Raw genomic sequence first — 23,482 nt, 5'->3', positions numbered from 1 at the left:
GCTGCGCTCCCCTCCTAGAACCTCCAAACAAGCTCTCAAAGTTTAGATTTAGAAACACGGATTGTGCTTACATGTCTTGGATGAGAATTAATGAAGCATATGATTGCATATAGGCATTTTATTTTGAGCATGGTATTAATAGAATTTGTTAAAATATTCATGTTTCAGGCATGTATGATGTATTATATGACTTATACCTCATACTAAATTTCTAATAATCATTTTGCATATGTTTGTGTTCCGTTAAGAATATTGCTTTCACAGTAAATGAAAGCTGGTGATTTAAGAGGAGAAAAGATATCATACTTGTTCTAAATGAAGGTAATGCCTTACATTCATCTAGCAATTTAAAAGTTCAAAATATACGCACAACAGTTATTTAATTTGATCCCTACAGCACTGTGTAGGGTGGGCAGAGTGACATTTATATCCCATTTCACAGATGAGAAACAATTTCATCATCTGTTCTCTTCTGACTGTCAAGTCAGGAATCACAGTAAAGCTGAGAGAAGTATCCTACATGTCCTTAGATTACATGTGCAACAGGGGTTAACACCATATCCTATGAAGCCTGTGGGCACGGTATTTTTCTGATATCTTAACATAACCAGTTTATATATGTACAATATGGATAATATAAAATAGTTTTTTTCACCAGCTACATACATAGCTGATATGAACTGATAAACTGTTAACTTTTCTGGCCAATCTAGGCTCTCTTTATCGGCTATGGACCTGGCTTCAAGCACAGCATCGAAGTTGACTCTTTTGAAAGTATTGAAGTCTATAATTTAATGTGTGGTAAGTGTGAACAGGCTTCTTTCATTTCTTCTGAAAACAGAGCTGGAATAGGATTATGAAAAGTAAGTCACATGGTGGGCATCTCTGTAGAGATGAAGATGATGTGAGACAGATCACATTTTTACCTTTCACCTTCCTGACCCAGAGTCATTGAAAGAAATATGTGGATCATTACCATCTGATTACTGGTGTCTCTTCCACGGGTTTGCACATAGGTAAACTGCAACACCCAGAGCTGTGAGGTCTGTACATCCCGAATTCCTAGCAGTTAAGGACACGGCTTTCGGCTTAATGATACGACGATTGACTCAGGCGTCAGGTGGAAGCCCGGGAAAGAGTTTGGAGTCTGTGAAGGGAACACAAAAGAGGCAGAACCTCTGGTAGCAATAATAGTTGAAAAGATGACAATATCACAGTTGTAGAAATGGAGGAGGACCCATTAGATATATTACTGACTTACTCTGTACTTTCTTAATTAATACCTTTATGGTTGGATATTATGTTTTAAGTATTACTTCCTTTTTCTGATAATGATACTAGACATTTGCAAAACCTTAAATATGTCCTGAGTATGATTCTTTCAGTGGGGGCCTATACACTCAAATGAATTAATATATCCTAAAGCACTTAAAACAGTGCCAGGCATATCCTAAGTGCTTTACTGTTTAAGTGTTTGCTATTGTTATTATCAAGAGCATGAGTTTTATTTTATTTTATTTTTTTTAATTTTTTTTTAACGTTTATTTATTTTTGGGACAGAGAGAGAGACAGAGCATGAACGGGGGAGGGGCAGAGAGAGAGGGAGACACAGAATTGGAAGCAGGCTCCAGGCTCTGAGCCATCAGCCCAGAGCCCGACGTGGGGCTCGAACTCACGGACCGCGAGATCGTGACCTGAGCTGAAGTCGGATGCTCAACTGACTGAGCCACCCAGGCGCCCCAAGAGCAGGAGTTTTAGACTCAGACAAAGCTGGTTTTGAAGCGTAGGTCTTACTACATTAGTAGCTTTGAGGCCTTGAGCAAAGCACTGTGATTATTCATCTACCAAATGTTGACAATAACTTATTAAATTGTTTTGAGGATTAATTAAGAAAAATGTATTGGCACAGTGATTGACATTAGTATGCAATGGTGGTAACTATAGTTATTATACACTTTAAACTTCAGAAGTTTCGTTAGAGACGCACAGCAGAATATCAGTAATTCCATTAAGAATAGCATAGTCATGTGCTTGCTTCAGCAGCATATATGCTAAAAAAAAAACAATAGCATAGTCATAAATGCTCTCAAATTCAAGAGAGTTTTATAGTTTTATTTTAGGTAGAGAGTAAAGAAGCCTTACATACATTTAGTTCTAAAAAGATAAAAATAGTGTAAGTCTACCATTTATTTGATTTTAAAACCTCGAGGTAACCATTTACCATTCTTGGCATTATGCAGATTTACTGAATTTGTCACCTGCTCCTAATAATGGAACTCACGGAAGTCTTAACCACCTTCTAAAGAATCCTGTTTACACCCCAACGCATCCCAAAGAAGCCCACCCCCTGGCACAGTGCCCCTTCACAAGAACGCCCAGACATAACCTTGACTGTTCATGTGATCCCTCCGTAAGTATGGACAAAAAGTGTAGCCCAGTTTGTGTGATTCTGCAGCACCCTCTGCATAGCATGTGCTATAGAAACACTTCATGATCAAATTAAAATGTGTAAGTGAGCATAAATATATATTTATGTTTAATTCCAAATAAGCACGCACGTGCAGCCCTTTTATTATTTTTCCTCTTCCTGGTTTTTGCATTTTCACATATTTTTAAATTTTTATTTATTTATTTTTGAGAGAGAGAGAGAAAGTGTAGGCGGGGGAGGGGCAGAGAGGAAGGGAGACCGAGAATCCGAAGCAGGCTCCACACTGTCAATGCACAGCCTGTCATAGGGCTCAAACCCACGAACCATTGAGATGTGACCTGAGCTGAAGTCGGATGCTTAACTTTGCCCAGGCAGCCCTCACTTCTGTTTTTATCCCTTGGTGCTGTGACTTGACTTGGGTGCAGGTTGGAAGAAGTCCAGCTAAGTTCTGGAGCATCCTGAATCATGGAATCTGTGCTACTGTCCTAGCAGTGAGGTCTTGATTATAAACCAGTCACAGTATTCTTTTCCTAAACTATATCTCAGTTTATTTTAAAGTGTTTTTTTAATGTTTATTTATTTTGAGAGAGAGAGAGTGAAGTGGGGAAGGGAGGGAGAGAGTCCCAAGCAGGCTCTGCACTGACAATGCAGGGCTCAATCTAGGAACCTGTGAGATTATGACTTGAACCAAAATCAAGAGTCCAATGTTTAACTGACTGAGCCACCCAGGCACCCCTCAGTTGATCTTAAATTTAGAGGCAAAATAACATTTTTTGGCAAGAAATGGATATATGGCACTTTACTTTTTAAGTTTATTTTTTTTGAGAGAGACAGAAACAGTGCAAATGGGGGAGGGGCAGAGAGAGAGAAAGAATCCCAAGCAAGCTCCAAGTTGTCAATGCAGAGCCTGATGCGGGGCTCGGTCTCATGAACCATGAGATCATGACCTGAGCCAAAACCAAGAGTCAGACGCTTAATGGACTGAGCCACCCAGGCGCCCCGGCACTGTTTTCTTTTTACTCCTATCTTAACATATAGTTTTAAGAAGATAAACATTTGTGATGACAAGTGAACAAAATTGATAGTGTCCATGAAGATAGAGATTTGGGGAACAGTTGATTTTATGCCTTCCGTTTTGTTTTAGGCTCGTAGAAAGACTGTCAGAGTAGGGATAAAAATTATAAAACAGCAATTCTTATTTTTCATTGATAGTGTTGTGCTTATGTAACAATTTTGTCTTCTTGCAGCTGTCATCCGAATTTTTATCTTCTTCCTCAAAAAAATAACTTTCACTTGTACAAGATGGTTTTATCATTGTCCCACGATGGAACAATGAGGTTGCAGAAATTGTTACAAAATTAAAACACATATCAAAACAAACAAAAAAAACATGTCTCTCATCGCTTAAAATAGTATTATTAACTTTTAGGTTTTGCCAGTTGTGGATTTTGAGATACAGTTGAATTTGACTGTGGCAGAAGGTAAGGAAGGCATCCTTACTCTTGAGCTTGGATTGTGGAAACAGGCTTTTTCTCAACAGTGTCAACCACAGAGAACTGGTCTGGGGACATTAGCTGAGAATAGCCAGTAACATAAAGGTAGTAGGGGAGGACCACCTGATGAAACATGGCAATGTCCTTGCTCAACAGTCTAGACTGCTAGTCATAAGGAAGGAAGGGATAGTTACAGCACATCATGCATTTAGTGGAAGCTGAATAACTCTTTATGAACAGAGTTGAGGTGGTTTGAGATTTTGGAGATTTTTATAAGTTTATAAGAGACCCTCAGATTTCCATTGAAAATACTGTTAAATTTCTATCTCACCTGGTTCTTAGTTAATTACAGGAGAGTATAAGTTGATTGATTTATCTAAAATTATTTCTTCATAGATTTTTTTTTTTTTTTGAGAGAGAGAATGTAAGCTGGGAGAGGCAGAGAAAGAGAATGAGAATCTTAATTAGGCTCCATGCTGGGCATAGACTTTGGGGCTCCATGCAGGGTTAGATCCCATGACCCTAAGATCGTGACCTGAGCCAAAATCAAGAGTCAGACGCCTAACTGACTAAGCCATCCCGGTGCCCCTCTTCATAACTTTTGAGTGAAAATTAAGCATATATAATACACAGACAACTGAGAACATTTGTCAGCTGGGACTTGGATGCTCAGTGTCACTTTGATATGATCTCTGATACACTTTGATGTAGTCTCTGATCATTAAGTTACTTGGCTCAGTTTTTTCCTTCTGGAATAAAAAGGTGAATTCTACATTATTCCCAAATTGAATTTGCCTATATAAAATCTCTACATGTTTAGAGAAATCTTTGATGGCCCATGGTGACAAAGCATAGTGAAAGATGACACTTTTGGAATTGAGTAGATCTGTGTTTGAATATGAGCTTAGGAACTGTATGTCCATTGGAAAAGTATTTACTCCCTGTAAACTGCTGTATTCTCATCTGTACAATGGACATAAAACCTTAATTCATAGGACTGTTTAAGAATTCAATTAGACGATGTCTACAAAGGACTCTACAAAGCACTTGACGCTTGGAAAAAGCGCAGTAAACGGTATATACACTATCACTGTTTCATTCAGCTTTATCTCATAATTTCAGTTCTGAATTTTTGTTTTCCAAGCACATACATCATCCTCAAATTTTTCTTTCTGGAGATTTGCTCTAAAGAATAAGTCATTAAAGTAATGTTAAAGAATTTTAGTAATATTATTTAAGACCTATTTGCTGAAATTTCTAGCAATTTCATAGTGTCCCCTTGTGAGATCTTGATATTACACTGATCTCTCAGAATCTTCATAGGCAAAAACTGTGGTGAATCCCTTTTATTTTCTAAATCATTTATGGTTCTGCTCTTTGTAATTAGTTTGTGTGTTTTTTTTTTTTTTTGTAGTAAAAAATAATTTTTCAATAGGGTCTTAAGGAAAGAATTAGATGAATGTTATCATTATATATTATCATATAGTTCACAGTAAGTTTGTTTGAACGGTGGTTTCATTTTTCTCCTATGACCCAAGAGAAGGTTATTAAGCGTGGCACTGTACCCTATGGAAGACCCAGAGTTCTCCAGAGGGACAGCACAGTTTGCCTTCTTTACCAGCACCGGTTTGTGAGTGCTTACAGCCATGACATCCTGATGCCCCTTTGGACATCCTACACTGTCGACAGAAATGCAAGTATTGGTCGCCCCTCTAGCTACGTGTGATTATTTCATTATCATTAAGCAGAACATTAAAAGCATGGTTAATTTGGGCCAAACTAATCTTGGCTTCATAATCAGTTCCTATATTAGGAGATCACTGAATTGGGAGTTGCAGGAATTAAGTTCTGATTCTAGCTCTGTGACTTTGAGACTCCGAGCAAATTTCTTCTTCTGGGAAATGAGGAATGTGCATGAAAGTATCTCCCTTGCCTTGTGTTTGTTTTCATATTTTATGATTCTAACTTATGTAATCAGTTTTGCAGTCAGTCACAAGTATTCGTCTCTAAATGCATAGATGTATGAGTATAAGGACTTTCCTTGGTTGTACTCACCTTAGGGGGTCCTCACTGATGGGGAAGGCCATTAAAACTCAGTAATTTTTCAGTGTGTAACACCTATGGGAAGATCCTCAAATCAAACTACAGAGAGGCTAGGGATCCCGTCCACCTCCCAGACCACAGGAAGCCCTTGAAAGGAGTTGTGGGTAGGCGTGGTATGGAATATCCCAGAATAAGACCACCATTCCCCCTCATCCCTGTCCCCTGGCTGCTGTAGTAGAAAGAGAAGCAGAAGATAGGCCTTGAAAGAGAGAAGTGGAGAGGGAATGAGATTTAGATTTTGATCAAATTAAAGTTTTAAACTAGTCTGACCAAATTTTCAAAGACTGAATGCCTGGCAAGCTACAGGAAGCCCTTAAGGGATGGAAAGGGGATTTGAGAGAGCTTAGTTGAGTCTAGCAGTTGGATTTAAAAAATAAAACTATTGTTAATACTCACTGAGAAAGCTAAATAAAAAAGGTAGGGATGTGTGCATGTATATATGTAATGTCTATGTTAAAAAAATATGTATATATTACGCACCCCCACATATTCTCATATTTACATAAAGTTTCAGCCATAAATTTGTTCTAATTTTGACGACTATCTTCAAACACTACAAACATGTTTTGTACTTGACTTTGTAATATGTAGGAGTCTAGCCAGTATTGTGTAGGTCCCCATCAGATTTATTGTTTAATGCCTTAATTATGGTGTTCTTTGCTTTGGTTTGAATGTTCTGTTTTGTAATACAATCAAAGCAGCATAAATTCAGTCATCAGTGCTCCCGAGGTTTTCATGCTGCACTGTTAATTCAGTGGCTCCCCAAGCACCAGCTTTCAAGTCTATGCAGTTGTCTTTGGAAGATAGGCTCAGGTCCCCCCAAAATCGGCATTTCGCTCCCTGAAAGTTTGAAACTTGTAAACAAAATGAACCCAGCATAATAGGCCAATATTTGCACATGTGACAAATGACTAATATCCTTAATAGTATAAAGAGTTGTTGCCTTTCAGTTAGAAAAAAGATGAATACACTGTTAGAAAAATGGGAAAATGGAGTAGAACCTAAAGGGACAAGTAGGGTGATGTTCACAGACCTTGTAGGGTGTGGTTCACCCTCAACTCTTCAGAAAGCAGTCTTCTTTTCTTTTATATGCCTGATACCTCATGGCTCTTTACATTTTGTTTTTCAGGACAGTTTCTCTACAGAAGACTTTTCCAACTGTCTCCACCAGGATCTTCGAATTTCCCTCAATCCTGTCCATAAGTGTTCGTTTTATAAAAATAATGCTGAACTGAGTTACGGGTTCCTCTACCCACCACGTAAGTTTCTTCCTCCCTGACCTGCCCTTTCCCTGGTCTTCTTTCTCTCTTCCTTCTCCTTTTCTTTCTTTTGGGGCAATGAACACCATCTTTTTATTGTTGATCATCACGAATGAGAAGTATAACTCTTAGGGGAAATTTTCTAAAGCATCTAAAACTTGAATTTTACAAAACCTTTAGCTTTTGTTTGGAGGGTAGTTGATTTAGTGCAGACACTGTAGATAGGACATTCTTCATTTTTTCTACCTTTCTTTTACACAGAATTTGAGAAAACTTGAGTCAGAAGGATACAGCAGGGGTCTTAGGAGGGAGATATCATTTTGTTTGTTAAAAAGAAAAATAATTTGTCAAAGAATTAGGAATAGGCAGAGCCCAAGTGTGCTTGCCCTTTACGGGGACAGAGCCACTAGGGAAGATTTTTCTCTCTCTTTTTTCTTTTTTTTTTTGAGGTTAAGTGTTCTCTTTTTAATGTGGCAAATTTGTATGTTAATGAGAAGACATTTTGAGGCTGGCCTTAAAAGGCAAAAATCAGAAGTCTCCAGGTGCTTAAATACTTTCAGTATCCAGTCCAGCCCCCAGAATAAGTGTCTGAAGTCAGAACTTGGTTATTGCTTTATGAAAATAGAGCAGATCCAAGCTGAAAATCCATACAAAGAAGCCTTGTACAGCATTTCGAGGCAGACGTCCTGTGATGTTTTTTTAGGGCAGTAGGTGTTGTTCTGAAGCCAGATATCCTCTTTTTTCCTTTCACTGTAAAAGAGTTGAAGGAAAGAAGATTGTCCACACAATACATCATAGTTGAAATAAGGCAAATAAGGTAAAAATTGAACACGTTTATTTTGGGGCTCTTATTAAGCTTTTGTTTCTTTGCTAAATTCATCTTGAGGAAGAAAATACTTAGATATTTTCCTTTTTTTTTTTTTTTTAACGTTTATTTATTTTTGAGACAGAGAGAGACAGAGCATGAATGGGGGAGGGGCAGAGACAGAGGGAGACACAGAATCAGAAGCAGGCTCCAGGCTCTGAGCCATCAGCCCAGAGCCCGACGCGGGGCTCGAACTCATGGACCGCGAGATCGTGACCTGAGCCGAAGTCGGCCGCCCAACCGACTGAGCCACCCAGGCGCCCCAATATTTTCCTTTTTTTAAAGGGACTTGACCAAGCACATTGCCCTTTCCCTTGACCCAGTACCTGGGAAAGTTTTATGGGTTTAAGGTGATAGCTAATTTTTAAAAATGCTACTCCCATGAAAAAGTATAATGTCTAATGCTACTCATGAAGAATGAAATAGTTGTCTTTTTTATTTTTATTTTTTTTGTAGAACTAAATAAAGGTTCAAGTCAACTATATTCTGAAGCATTGCTTAATACTAACATAGTGCCAATGTACCAGAGTTTTCAAGGTAAAAAATTTTAACCCTATATTTCATAATCTCAATGAATTTCTGTGTATTATAGGTATAATTTATATTAATAAGGTTGACCCTCTAAATTAAATGACTATCTGATACATTCTTATCGGTTTAACTTGGACAACACCAATACACAAAAATTCTACAACTATTAGACTCATGATATATTCCAATACCATTTATTCTACTCTGTATTTAAATCTCTATAAATGACATTTTTTGGTGGAAAAAGTATGTAGTCTTCTTGGAAAGTTATCCAGTTAATATAATCTACAACATCTACATAAACTTTCGGTATGTTTCCTTATTTAACTTTTGGAAGTTCTTGATAATTGCTTTTGATCTTAAAATGTATGGATTTTACATCGTTATTAATTATCGCAGCATTTGGCTCTTACAAGGATAAATATAAATTTATACCTCAAGTGACATATAGGATTTCACAATATAGAGCATACAGGAGATTTTTACTCTAATTTACATGGAGAGTACTTGTGACTATTTCAAAAGGAATGTTCAGATATTAACAATAAATCTGAATAACCTGCCTTGTTTACTGATGTTCATGGTTTTTTATGCTTTGTGGTGGTCTGTGATCACAAATTCATGGTGATGCACATGATCAGTCATGTCCAAAATAGTCTTGAATTCAACATTTGTTTATTAGTTCTGCCAAAGGCCAAAGTTGAGCAATGGATTTTTGGCCTCACATTAACACTGAAGCCAAATTCGACTTTGTCTCTCATTATTACAGATGCTGATTTCAAATGAGGTTGTTGAGTTTTTGTAACACAACAGCATGGCACCTTATTCTTTTGAAACTGCACTGACTTCCTTCTTGTTTCAGTTATATGGCACTACTTTCATGGCACCCTACTGCACAGGTATGCAGAAGAAAGAAATGGTGTCAATGTTGTCAGTGGCCCTGTGTTTGACTCTGATTATGATGGATGCTATGATTCCTCAGAGACCCTGAAGCAGTAAGACATATTTCATTTCCTCTTAAAAACAGCTGTCAAGTGGGATTACCATCCAGTTGAGTCACCAGAGCCTTTTCTGTCTGATAGTATTCATATTGATGCACGTGACCTTTCCGATTACACTGAGAGCCCCTTGAAATACCTGATTAATTTTGATGTTTTGCTCAGTGTTCAGTAAAATGTTTTTTGGAGGAAAGAAGGAGTGTTTCTCTCCCACGCAGCTTAGATAAGTAATTCTTGAGCTCAGATTAAGCACTGAACTCACTGTATGTTAAGAAGGTAACATCCATGTTTAAAATCTCTATGTGTGGCTAATTGTTAAAATACTGTCTTAATTAACATACTGCTGGCTAGAAGATGAACACGTGCTGTGGCTAGAGGCATCCTGAAAGAACCAACAGGGTTATAAATCTATAGTGTCCAAGCTTAGGCCTTGAGTGAATGTCACAGCTTTTACCCAACTTTGGTTAGAGGGAGATGGAGTGACCATCTTGAAAAAAAAAACCAACAGTGGTTTTTCATAAAGGAGAGGAGAACATTTTATTTTTTTTTATTTTTATTTTTTTTTTAATTTTTTTTTTTAACATTTATTTATTTTTGAGAAAGAGAGAGACAGAGCATGAACGGGGGAGGGGCAGAGAGAGAGGGAGACACAGAATCCGAAACAGGGTCCAGGCTCTGAGCCGTCAGCACAGAGCCCAACGCGGGGCTCGAACTCACATACCGCGAGATCGTGACCTGAGCGAAGTCGGACGCTTAACCGACTGAGCCACCCAGGCGCCCCTATTTTTATTTTTTTTAATTCACATCCAAATTAGTTAGCATATAGTGCAACAATGATTTCAGGAGTAGATTCCTTAGCGCCCCTTACCCATTTAGCCCATCCCCCCTCCCACAATCCCTCCAGGAACCCTCTGTTTATTCTGCATATTTAAGAGTCTCTTCTGTTTTGTCCCCCTCCCTGTTTTGATGTTATTTTTGTTTCCCTTCCCTTATGTTCATCTGTTTTGTCTTTTAAAGTCCTCATATGAGTGAAGTCATATGATTTTTGTCTTTCTCTGACTAATGTCACTTAGCATAATACCCTCCAGTTCCATCCATGTAGTTGCAAATGGCGAGATTTCATTCTTTTTGATTGCCGACTAATACTCCATTGTATGTCTGTATATACCACATCTTCTTTATCCATTCATCCATCGATGGACATTTGGGCTCTTTCCATACTTTGGCTATTGTTGATAGTGCTGCTATAAACATAGGGTTGCATGTGTCCCTTCGAAATAGCACACCTGGATCCCTCCATTTGATCTTTCTTAAAAAAATAACATGAGTTTTGGAAGCAATTTTGCTATTAAGGCTCCAGGATAAAGAAATTGAAACATCTGCTGAGATTCACCTCTTCCCTGAGCACCGTTCTTCCAGGCAGGCTCGGAAATTACTCTTCACACACATATATCTGTAGCACATTAGTTTGTAAAATGCCAGGGTTTTTTTTTTTTTTGTTTGTTTGTTTGTTTTTTTTTTTTTTTTTTTTAAATTTTTTTTTTCAACGTTTTTTATTTATTTTTGGGACAGAGAGAGACAGAGCATGAACGGGGGAGGGGCAGAGAGAGAGGGAGACACAGAATCGGAAACAGGCTCCAGGCTCCGAGCCATCAGCCCAGAGCCTGACGCGGGGCTCGAACTCACAGACCGCGAGATCGTGACCTGGCTGAAGTCGGACTCTTAACCGACTGCGCCACCCAGGCGCCCCTGTTTGTTTGTTTTAAACTATATCCCTTGAGGAATAAGGGTCCTAACATAACTGCCTCAGAGGTCACAGCAGTAGAATGGGTAAAGAAGAGAACTTTATACATTTTGCATTCTACCAGAGCTCTCTGTTTTAATCCATCTTCTATATTATGGCTCCACAGAAGATTAAAATTGAAAACATTGCTCCCACTACCTTAAATTTTGAAAGATGCTGAAAAACAAACAAACCTAGCTTTGAGCCCCAAGGAAATAGAATTACGATGAGGTAAAGGTGTTACTTGGGACCTCTTCGAGAATATACTACAATTTAAAAGAAATTATTGGGATGGGAAAGGAAATGCCTTTAAAACAAAGAAGAGTCACAGTTTACATCAAAATGTAAAAACATATGACTTCTCTGGAGGGGATGGAACAGAAAAAAATCCCAGACTAGTTTCCTCTCTGTCTACTATCTGCACAGTTGCATAGGGTTGAAAATACTTATCAATAATGCTTTAGAATTTTGGCTGTAGGTATTCGAGAATGATACATATTTTTTTTTCTTTAGCATCTCCATTCCAATTCCAACAAAAAAAAAATCCGAAGTTCAATAAATTCTTATAGAAAACAAAAAGTATTTAGTGTATGTTTATCTGAGTGTCTTCTAATTCATTGTTTCAGTCTGGCAGATATGTTGAGGTATCACAATGACTAACTTCATACTAACATTTAATTATTTGCATTGTATTTTTAGATGCATTGCATTAAAATTATACTTTCCTGAAGTATTCATTAAGAAGATAGTTATTTCTTTCTTAAAGTGAATATTGCCTTATCTTACAGAAACAGCAGACGCATCCGTAATCGAGAAATTCTGATCCCGACTCACTTCTTCATTGTGCTAACAAGTTGTAAAAACACATTCCAGACTCCCTCACAGTGTGGAGATTTAGACACCTTAGCTTTCATTTTGCCTCACAGGAGTGACAACAGTGAGAGCTGTGTGGTAAGTAGCCTTTGTTAGCTTACCTGACACGTTGAAAATACGGATATAAGTATATTGGTGTGTTGTATCTAACATTACTCTGGGCAAAAACGGAACTTGAATATGCATGTACTTTGAAAGGATGCACTTCACATGAACTTTGCAGGACGGTTTTAAATCTGATACTCTGAGATGACCTATCTCTGGAGAAGACCACCCTTGCCTGTTAAAAACACAAACCAGGGGTGCCTCTGTGGCTCAGTCAGTTGAGCGTCTGACTTTGGCTCAGGTCATGATCTCATGGTTTGTGAGATCGAACCCCACGTTGGGCTCTCTGTTAGCTCAGAGCCTGCTCGGGAACCTCTGCCCCCTCTGTCTTTGCCCTCCCCCTCCCTGCCCCACCCCATGCTCACGTGTGCATGTGCTGTGTGTCTCTCTCAAAAAAAAAAAATTTTTTAAAACACAATAAAATAGATCAAAATGTAAAAACATACAAATGCCTTCATATGGCATAGCCACTAAATTCTAGGTTTATTTGAGCTATGAATTTATTCTTGTTCCCAAACTGGATTTATAATTCCCAGAGTGTTAACATTGTTATAAATTAGTCTTAAAGTTATAGTTCTGTCGTATTTCAGATTAATTTTCTGTATACGACTTTATTATAAAATTCAGGTTTGTCTTTAATTATCTTTTCTTATTCTATGGTCATTCAGCATTTAGAAATAATTGTTTTATGTTACCTTATTTGCTCAGAATTTAAAATACCTAAACTCGTCTTTGAACATCAAGACTCCATTAAAATTTTAGGAATTTTAAAGTTTTTCCTTATGGTGAGCCAAATTTTTTTTGTTTTTTTTTTTTTTTTCAGAGTACTTCCCAGATTTCCCAGTAGATTTTTTTTTTCACTTTTTTTTTTTTTGTCCATTGAACTTACACCCTCTAAGTTTAGATCTAAGTTGGCAACAAGATGTGGCTTTCTTACCAGCCTCATTTGAATGGGTGGTGGATATCTGGAGTCCTGTGGTCAAAAGGATGAGTCTGAGCTCAGCAGGAGAGAGTGCTATGATTGCTTATTCATTCCTCCCTTTATTTATTCATGTATCCCTTCTTGGATCCAGCCGTTCTTTTCTTTAATAACTACGTGTTGCCAGGGACTCTTAGTACAGAGAACACAGCAGTGAACAAAACAGATTGTGGTTTCTGCTGTGGGCTCAGGAGTAGAAAATAGGGATGTATTGCCCTCCTTGATCTAGGAGTCTATGTGTCATTCGTTAAGAATTAAGAAGATATTTCACTCTTTAATTGTTTCTCTGATAAACTTTGAGATTGATCAGTTCTCATAGAAGATATTTCTCATTAAGTTATTTTTCCTTATTCTTCAGAATTAAGTACAGAAGAGCAGGATTTTACCTTTTTTACCTATGCCCAACAGGCATCTAAGTCTGCTAACTGTTCAATGTTCAACACTGTATGAGTATTCCCTTGTTCATTGATTTCTTTTTTCCCAAGAGATTAAATGATCACTAAAGGTATCAGTTAGTGTTCTGCAGAAAATAAGAGGACCATGTACAGTGACTTGAGCAAGTCCTCATGTAATGGGCCATCCAGAGGTAGACAGTCTTGGGTCAGCAGCACCATTAGGGACCCAGACCTTTCCTGTGTTCCTTTGCTGCTATTATTAGCATGTAGCGTATGTGGGCTGAAGATGGTTTCTACTTCTCTAGATATCATGTCTGAATTCTGGGCCCTTTCCCCCCAAAAGAAGGCAGCAACAGACTTACGCTTACATTTCATGACCAAAATAATGTCAGGTGTCATGAGTTAGGCACCGAGTTCCTTTCCTATCTCTATCATTCCAAAAGCTCTTGTACAAACATTTTATCAAATTCTATAATAGCAGTGTGCCTTGAAGACACTAACTATTGGACTTGAACCAGAGAGAGGATTATTTGAAGGTATATCACCCATACTTACTGATTCCTTCTGTTTCATCTCTGAAGTAGTGACTAAGGATCAACAGGATATTGGCCTGAGAAAACAGATGTCTTACATGCACTTTGCATCTTTTCCTGTGTATGTTGGGACAGATGAAAAATATCTCCTGGCCAAGTAATGCACTGAGTCAGGGCTATTCCTTTGAGGGCCAGAGTGAAGATTGCTGCAGAGAAAAACTGAGTGGGGCAGCAATTAGTACTGGGTATAGTGATGATTGGAGGCTAATGGGAAAATGGAAACTATTGATCCATTCCCTTTTTATGTGAAAAGTCTATATTTGTCCTTACCAACTAATAATGTCCCAAGGGTACAGGGATCTTTATTGAAGGATGTCTTTAAAGTACAATCATAGGGGCTCAGTCAGCTAAGTGTCTGACTCTTGATTTCCGTTCAGGTCATGATGTCATGGTTAACGAGTTCGAGCCCCACATCAGGCTCTGTGCTGACAGCACGGAGCTTGCTTGGGATCCTCCGTCTTCCCTGCTCCCTGCCTCTCCCTCACTCTCTGTCCCTCTCTCAAAAAATAAATAACGTTAAAAAAAATCAAGTACAATTATAGACCACCAATCAGCGGATACTTTCTTCACCTGACCCTCTCCAGGAGCCAGATGCAGAAAAATGGTACTTATGCATGAATGTATGATTTCTATCTCTGTTACCTGCCTCAGCTACCACTTCTGCTTCCATGTGCCAGAGCACATGCCTTTACTTCTTGTCTGATCTCATGTTAGCTGAGACTTCGCTACCAAACCAGCTGAAATTGTGTTTCACCACTTCCCCCAACGCTGTCTTCATTGCAACTGTGTAGATAACGGATTCTGATAAGAGCTGGTGTTTTTATAGTTTGCACACATCATTACATTTGATCCTCAAAAACAACCTTATAAGGAGGGTGCAGGTAAGAGAATCAGGATTCAGATGTTAACCAACTTGCCTCAGTTTACGTGGTATGAAAATGATGGAACCAGGACTTGAACCCAACTTTCTTTCTACTAATTCCCACATTCTTTCGGCCATGCCACATTGCTTCTGTTTTCCAGCATTTTTTTTAACCTCACACTGATCCAGTCTCTTGCACCAATGCAATATATGAGCATCTATTCCAGGTGTACTTTCCTTTCCCCAGATTTGAGACATCTAATTAAACAAACGTGCATAGTATATGTTAGATAGTGAGCTACTCAAGAGCAGGGATTGTACCTAACAAATCTTGTGGCCTCTGCCACCTGGGAGCCAAAGTGCCATAGCTGATTGAAATGGGAAGACAAAGTGCTTGTACAGAAAGTGAACGGACTGTTCTCCAGTGACTGTTTGTTTTACATTTCCCACCTTCATAGCATGGGAAGCAGGACTCCTCGTGGGTTGAAGAGTTACTGAAGTTACACAGAGCTCGGATCGCAGATGTCGAACACATCACTGGACTCAGCTTCTATCAAGAGAGAAAAGAGCCAATCTCAGACATTTTAAAGTTGAAAACACAGTTGCCAACTTTTAACGAAGAAGACTGATATTTTTTATTCCAAAAAACACATCATAAATGTTTTTGAAAGAACCTTCTATTTTATACAGCCCTCTGTTCACGCTGTCGCGTTGTTTGGAAACTGTCGACCAGAGTTAGAGCTGAGAATCCTCTGTGATACGACCGTCTCAGGGAACCCTGTGGCCTCGGCCTGGCAGTAGGAAAATGTTCTTCTTGAGTCTCGCACATGTTTGAATGTGTCAGAATCGTTCCGATTTGGGAAATAAAGACAGACCATACCTAAAACTGCTCTTCTATATTCTCTTAAGGGCAGAAGTAGCTGTGAACGTTGTCTGGACACCAGACATTTGAATCTTCCTTTCGTTAATAAACTTCTGTGGAACTGGCAAACAGGGCGCTAATGGATAGGATTGGAATAATCCGTGTTACAGCATTAGTATTTTCGTAAGAATTTAAAAGTGATTCTGGATTCTTTTTAACTTGGAGTTTTATTCATCTGAGTTTTAACCAAAAAATTCAGTGGAAGTAAAAATATCTCTGAGGCCCTCTTTCTGTCTTTTCTGTATACCCTTTCCAAAGCCAAACTATGCAGTCCTGTGGGTTTTTAATTGTGATTTAGCAATTTCAGATTTAATGTCTTTAGCAAGTTAAACTTTGAGGCAACATCTGTGAATTATCTACCTGCTATAAAATATTACCCTACATTTGCATTAAAAAAAAGAAAGATATTCCCATCCTGCTCACTGGTAATTAACATAGGTTGAAAATAGCTCTAAAGTAGTTGTTTTAGACTGTTACAAATGTCTTGATGAAACTTCGGAGAACTTGTCAATACATGCAAGGTGACATTTTTCATCAAGGTGGTAGGAACATTTTCCTCTGTGCATAAAAATGACCCCACCAGTAGCAGAATCATGCTGAATTGTTCATTTTGTTGAAGAGAATGTGTAGCCATTGCTTTATATCTTCTTGGTGGTCATGATAAATGAACTTGATCCACTATATAGACTATACCTGTTAGTCCCGTCCTGTGGACCTCCAAAAGCTACTTTCATTTTTGGCTACGTGGGTTTGATTTAGGTGTTATATTAGTACACCACAATTTTTATTTGTCGTTCATATGCTGATCATTCTTCAACAGACTGTGGACCACAAAATCCTTTAGATAATACAATTTATATCTAAAAATTATTTAATACTTTGGAAGATGTCATTGGTTTTTGTATTAGTCCCATTGGCCTGGAGGGTTTGTACATTGTATTGTTTTGTTTATTTTTTTTTTTCTTCCAGTGTGTCTTCTCTCTGTTGTTCCGTTTGGGGCATTTCTATTGTTCTAAGTTCACTGATTATTTTCTCTCTCTAATCCATTTTGTTGTTGAGCCCGTCCATTGATTTTTGTATTTCAGTTACTGTTTTTGTTTTTGTTTCTAAAATTTCCGTTTGGTTCTTCTTCATATCTTTTATTTCTTTGCTGAGAATTTTTATTTTTATTTTGGCTGAGACTTTGTATTTTCTCACTTATTCCATGCATATTCATAATATTCACTGAAGCATTTCTGTGATGGCTGCTGTAAAATTCTTTCAAATAATGCCAACATCTACATCATCTCAGAGGTTGGCATCTTTTGTCTTTTTTTCATTGAAAAAGATTTTCCTGGTTCTTGGCATGATGGATGATTCTTGATGAAAACCTGAATATTTTAGGTATCAGGTGGCTAGGGATCTTAGTTAAACCTTCTGTTTTAGCTGACTTTCTCTGGCATCAGCCTAGCGAGGGCACGGGGGCCTAGTGCGGGAATGAAGGACACTGTCTAGTTATTTCCAGTGGTGGCTATGAGTCCAGGTTTTCCATTCAGCTGCCATTGACACTAGGGGCAAGATGGGACCCTTGTCACTGCTGGGCAGGGTGGGAGTGCAGCTCCCCGCTGGGTCACCATGGATGCCTCCCTGGCTGGGATGTGTAGGGTGTCTTGTCACTGCTCCCACGTCGTGTCCACTGACACTATTGGCAGGAAAGCTGGGAAGACTTTATTATGACCAGGTGGGGGTGAGATGACCAGTTCCCTGCTCAGCCTTCTCAGAAATCACCCTGTCAGGGGAGTGAGAGCACTTCATTATAGCCTGCCAAGAGTGGAAGTCTAGGCTCCCCGCATGGCCTTTGCTGGTGTGGGTGGGGCCGTGGCATTTTCTGGGGGGTTTGCTGGAGTGGTGCAATTACTGTTCTCTCTCTTGCTAGGCTGCTTGTCTTCTAGTCCTTTGGCTAGAGAGCAGGACTTTCTTAGGACTTCTTTTTGGCTGCTCTGTTGGCATTTATAGGTTGGGAACTCTTCAGTTCCAAGTCTGGGACATTTGAGCAAAAGAGCAAACTCAGGAGAACTTATCACAGTTTTGTTCCTTGGGTTCCAAGATCCCTAGCCTGCCTGCCTTGTCTCCACCTTTCAGAATCTTCCTATTCTTGTTTTATGTATATCTAAGCTTTTTATCTGCACTTAGCAGAAGGATATATACTTCTTTGTAGAAGTGTCTCATTGATTTTTATATATTCTTCAAAATACATGCAGACACATGATTGCCTCTATGTAAAGCATTCTAGCAGATCTTAATTAAATGGGTAGGTGTCTCTTGCCTTTGCCAGTCACCAGGAATATGAAGAATGACAAGTTATAATCCTTACAGTTTGGGGGAGGGAGAGAAGGCAGCAGAAGTGTATGTGATTCCTAAGGGGGGGCAGTAGATTTTTTAATGGAGCCACGGGCAGGGTGCTAGGGAGGACAAAGAACACACTGGGTGGGACTTGACAGGTCTCAGCAGTAACTTCCTAGATGTGGTGGCATTGGGCTAGAACTTGAAGATGAATTGGAGCTCTTCAGGTGAACAGGCAAGGAAAGGACATTCTAACATCCCTTGGATAGATGTGTTTTTGGCATTTTCCCATTTACCACTACTTTTGGTATTTTCTACAGGTGTTGCTATGACCAACTTATGATTTGCAACTTTTATTTTTCTTACAGTTATTATAATCTCCTGTTCTTAAAAGTCAGACTGTAAGTGAATGCTATGCTGACTCTTTAAAGGGCATCCACATCTGTTCCTATTAGTTTTTTTTTTTTTTCAGTTGCTCTTATGCAGTATTCTTATTCTTATCTTGAAAGAGGTCTCTCCTCTTACTATTTCATCAGTTGAAAACACATGACTGGCCTACTTCCCCAGTTTGAATGGTAAATTCACATGACTATATTTGAAAATGTCTGTACCCTACTGTGTACAATAAAGGCTATTCTTGGCTTTTCATATGCAAAGCAAAACCTTTACTTACTTATCCCTAACTTTATTGCCCTGCCTCTGATCAGTACTTCCTTAATGAGGTAAATAACTTCCATATAAGATTTCATAGCTAAGTCAGCTCATTCATGGCAGAGCAAACAACCAGGTGGAACTTAAAAATATTTCCAAGTTTCAGAGAGAAGAGGGCAAACCTTAGGGGGAAGAAGGCAAATGTTCAGGTCCCAGGAGGGCAGGTCAATGTTAGGCTAGTTGGTCTAGTCCTGGTTTTAGACCAGATTGGAGCTAAGACCACCTACTTCCCCAGGAGAGGCTGTTACCCCCTGAACCTTTACTTTTTTCTGTCGTTAGCTACAGTAGCTGTACTGCCTTGACCTGTGGGTACGTGCTTATCTATAATAGGAACAGGCATTTGAACTTTGAAACTAAATGTGGTGATTACACTTCATGCTGAAACCTATCACAGGAATTTGGTGTGTGGGTGCTTTCGTAAGCATTAAGTAAAATTTTAACATGGCTACAGTCCAAGGATGTTTTCCTTGTTTTTTGGCAGTCTCAATATTATCAGGGAGAGGGAAGAATCTACAGAATATAAGTCTCTAAACTAAGAAATGTGGATTTACCAATAAAAGTTGTATATACAGAAGCTTGGCTGCTTATGTCTGTGTGTGTGTGTGTGTGTGTGTGTGTGTGTGTGTGTGTGTGTGTGTGTGTTTGGAGGATGGGGGGAGGGAATGGGTGGTGGTGTTTTCTCAGGGATGATACTGAGTACAGGGGTTGTAGACAATTAACCACAGCTGTATTACTGGAAGAGAAAAAAGTTCCAAAGTTCATTTCAAATTCACAGAGTAAACATCAGCTTCTGACCTATATTCTTGTTTTTGTATTTTAATTATTTGCAATCATACTTCCAGGTAAAAACAAGACAGGCATGTATAAATTTCTTTCCAGTATATAGAATTGTCTGAAACCAGAGGGAAAGCATCCAAATTATAACTTCAATAGATTTTTTTCGACGTGAAATTTTTGTACTTATCCTTTCCATTCTACATAAATAACAATTGAAGGAAAAATAAAGATTTTACTATAAATTATAGCCATGGAAGAAACTAGAGATACATAAAATGTGTTTTAGTCTGCTAGAAATGAAAGAAACTCTGGAAAAGGATTTATTTTCATAAGAAGTCAAAAGGAAGCAACAGAAAAGATGCACCTTTCATTCCACCCCAGTGTCATTGTTTTAATGTTTATTTTTGAGAGAGAGTGTGTGAGTGAGGGGCAGAGAGGGAAGGGGAGAGAGAGAGAGAGAGAGAGAGAGCGAGAGAGCGAGAATCCCAAGCAGGCTCCATGCTGTCAGCGCTGAGCCTGACGTGGGGCTCAAATCCATGAACCCGTGAGATCATGACCCAAGCTGAAATCAAGAGTCAGACATTTAACAGATTCAGCCACCCAGGTGCCCCCACAATGTTATCATTATAAATTTAACTTCATGCTTGCCCATAAATCCTCAACTCAGGGGGCAGGATTTTAATAAAAATAACACATTCACTTTTAAAACTCTTGTAGGATTTCTGGGTGCCTGGGTGGCTCAGTCAGTTAAACATCTGACTTTGGCTCGGGTCATGGTCTTGTGGTTCATGGGTTCAGGCTTCATGTCGGGGTCTGTGCTCAGAACTCAGAGCCTGGACCCTGCATTGGATTCTGTGTCTCCGTCTCTGCCCCTCCCATGCTTGCATTCTCTCTCTCTCTCTCTCAAAAATAAACATTAAAAAAAAAAAACAAAAAATAAAGGTAATAAGTCTTTAAAAAAAAACTCTTGTAGGATTTCATTATGTATCAAATTCAGATCTCATAATTAGGATACACTTCAGCCTTCACAGAATTGAGATACAAAGAAATATAATAAATATCCAGGAAATGAGGTTTTTCTATCTCTTGATAATTTTGCCCTAGGACATCCAGGTACTTTTTACTATCAAAATGTTTTATGCCGATGCCTAGATAACATTGTGCTGAATATAATACAAAGACGGTGAAACAAAGATCTCAGGACTGAAAGTTCGTAAGTTAATAGAGACTGGAAATGATTTTAAATAAATGAGACCAAAATTTCCTCAGTTCAATGAATAGATCTCATTGCTCGAATTTTTATCATTTAAAAAAATCTCAGATAAAAGCTATAATTTTGAATCTTCCATCATAACCCATTCTAGACCTTGACACAATTTCACTGTTTTGAAGAGTCGCTCACTTTTATGAAAGTCCGAACAGAAAGAGTGGTTAATCTGTGAGGCCTTTGTGCACTTGCGTGTTTTTCAGATCCCACCCCTGTTTAACTCAATAGAACACTTTAACACATTCCACTAGATTAGATTCAATTAGATCAAGACTGACAACAGATTTCAAAGCTGTGTTTACTCTGTGTCAAGGAAATAGGCATTAGGGCTAAATCCAGGGAACAAGACAGATGGGATACCTCCCCCTTGGTGCTTACTTAGCAACAGTCCATCTTGATTTCAAGATCTCGCCCAAGGCCTGTATCCTTTTGACACCAGTCTTCTCTGTACCCCTAAGCATGGTCATGTGATCTGTGGTCAGACCCTCCCAGACCTTGTAGGTGACAGAGCATCAGCCCTCAGGCGAGTCATTGTTGGTAATTGCAACCAGCTGTGTGCATGATGCATTTTATTGCCCTATAATCTGTATACAAATGTTGTTAGATGGCCTTGCAACATCCTAAGAAGTTGTACTCAGCCCCTGATGCTAGATCCAAATGCATGGCTTGCTAATGGTGGGTGGTCTGCGACCATAAAAGGGAATAGTTTCAGGGTGGGGTGGTTAGTGGTATGTGAAGACTGTTAGCTTCCATGTGGGGCTTCCAGGAACCTGGGAGTATCTTATCCTAAAGGGAACACATTCCACAAACCTCATAAGAAAATTAAAAAGTCCCAAGAAGCTGTATTAGCTGAGCATTTCCTAGCCTGTGATCTTCTGTTAAACTTGCTAAGGCTGTACCCTTTGAGTTTTTTCCCCGAAACTGTAACTTCAATGAGATTTATGTCAAGAGTGCAGTGTTCCACAAGGAATACAACTCAATCCTGTGGGATTTTTCCCCGGTGGTTGTAACTCCCATTTAACATTAAGCAGATGTTTTTTTAAAATGATAGATTTCTTCTCATGTATTGTCTCCAAAATCATCTGTCACGGAGAACAGAAAAACTCTTTATAGCTGCTGTTTCTAGTACGGTGCCTGGCACATAGTAGTTGGTCAATTAAAAAAAAAAAAGTCCAGATGAATGAAACTCAATAAGATGATCCTACTAAAACATCCATTTAAGATAGCTCAGGAATCACAGGTTACAGAAATGTAGCTAGAGGACAATCACATTGACATTAATTATTCTTTGCCTCCCCACCTTTTTTAAGTGCTAGATGGTATTTTCAATGGGGTATTTTTAAAAAGCAGGGCATCTATAGGTATCTTCCTAGTATACAAGGCAGAATTTTAAAAATATTATAAATATAACACAAATATAAAAAATAAAAATACAATAAATATACAATAAAAAATTCCTTTCAAGGGCCATTCACAGTTTTCATTCACCACATCCTGCGTCAAGCATCATGCCTGGTGAACTTTTCAGAGTTTTGACATCTCCGATGAAAAACCTCTCTACAAAGCATATGGTGTATCTCCAGCGACAAACTGCCGTCATAAACATTCACTGACAAAGGTAGAGAAGCACAGGAGCATCTGTTCATTCTCACTTCCATCAACTTCAGGTAACACTTCTGCTGTGAGGAAAAGCATATCAGCCTGGAAGAAAATATGTAGGCGGTAGCAACCATGCTGGAGCTTCTAGAACAAATATTTCAGGCAACTTCACTTTACTAAAAAGGAGAGACATACCCCTTCTTACTGTCTTTGAAATTCGGGGCGACAGAATTTAGCACTGGCTGAGATAGTAATGAACTAAGTATTAGTGATGTGAAATCATCTCTCTCCCTCATGGAAGGTTGACAGTAAACAAATTAAATATTTATATACCCTATGAATCAGTCACATTATTATGATAACAAAGACATCTGTGAAACTAGATCAAATATGATGACAATTATAAGGATAGCTACCCTTGGGGCGCCTGGGCGGCTGTGGGTTGAGCGACCGACTTCAGCTTAGGTCATGATCTCACGGTTCATGGGTTCGAGACCCGCGTTGGGCTCTGTGCTAATGGCTCAGAGCCTGGAGCCTGTTTCGGAATCCGTGTCTTCCTCACTTTTTGCCCCTCCCCCACTCACACTCTGTCTCTCTCAAAAATAAATAAACATTAA

At 38.8% G+C, this 23,482-nt stretch overlaps 1 protein-coding gene across 1 annotated transcript in view; it reads left to right on the top strand.

Moving 5' to 3' along the window:
• ENPP1 (ectonucleotide pyrophosphatase/phosphodiesterase 1) overlaps nt 1-16,416 on the top strand; it is a 69,193-nt gene extending 52,777 nt beyond the window's left edge. The window contains exons 17-25 of the mRNA XM_019420574.2: nt 714-801; nt 2,241-2,410; nt 3,858-3,909; nt 5,460-5,614; nt 7,154-7,283; nt 8,605-8,685; nt 9,542-9,674; nt 12,249-12,411; nt 15,726-16,416. Of these exons, the coding sequence (XP_019276119.2) occupies nt 714-801; nt 2,241-2,410; nt 3,858-3,909; nt 5,460-5,614; nt 7,154-7,283; nt 8,605-8,685; nt 9,542-9,674; nt 12,249-12,411; nt 15,726-15,896 (1,143 nt within the window). The 3' untranslated portion in view covers nt 15,897-16,416. The remainder of the gene's footprint in view (nt 1-713; nt 802-2,240; nt 2,411-3,857; nt 3,910-5,459; nt 5,615-7,153; nt 7,284-8,604; nt 8,686-9,541; nt 9,675-12,248; nt 12,412-15,725) is intronic.
• The last annotated feature ends 7,066 nt before the right edge of the window (nt 16,417-23,482 follow it).

This window comes from Panthera pardus, unplaced genomic scaffold, assembly GCF_024362965.1.
Source record: "Panthera pardus isolate Hobbes unplaced genomic scaffold, ASM2436296v1 HiC_scaffold_17, whole genome shotgun sequence".
In the NCBI taxonomy this organism is placed as follows: domain Eukaryota; kingdom Metazoa; phylum Chordata; class Mammalia; order Carnivora; family Felidae; genus Panthera; species Panthera pardus.
The sequence above is the reverse complement of the archived record's forward strand: the minus strand, read 5'-3'. Positions and strand labels throughout refer to the sequence as shown.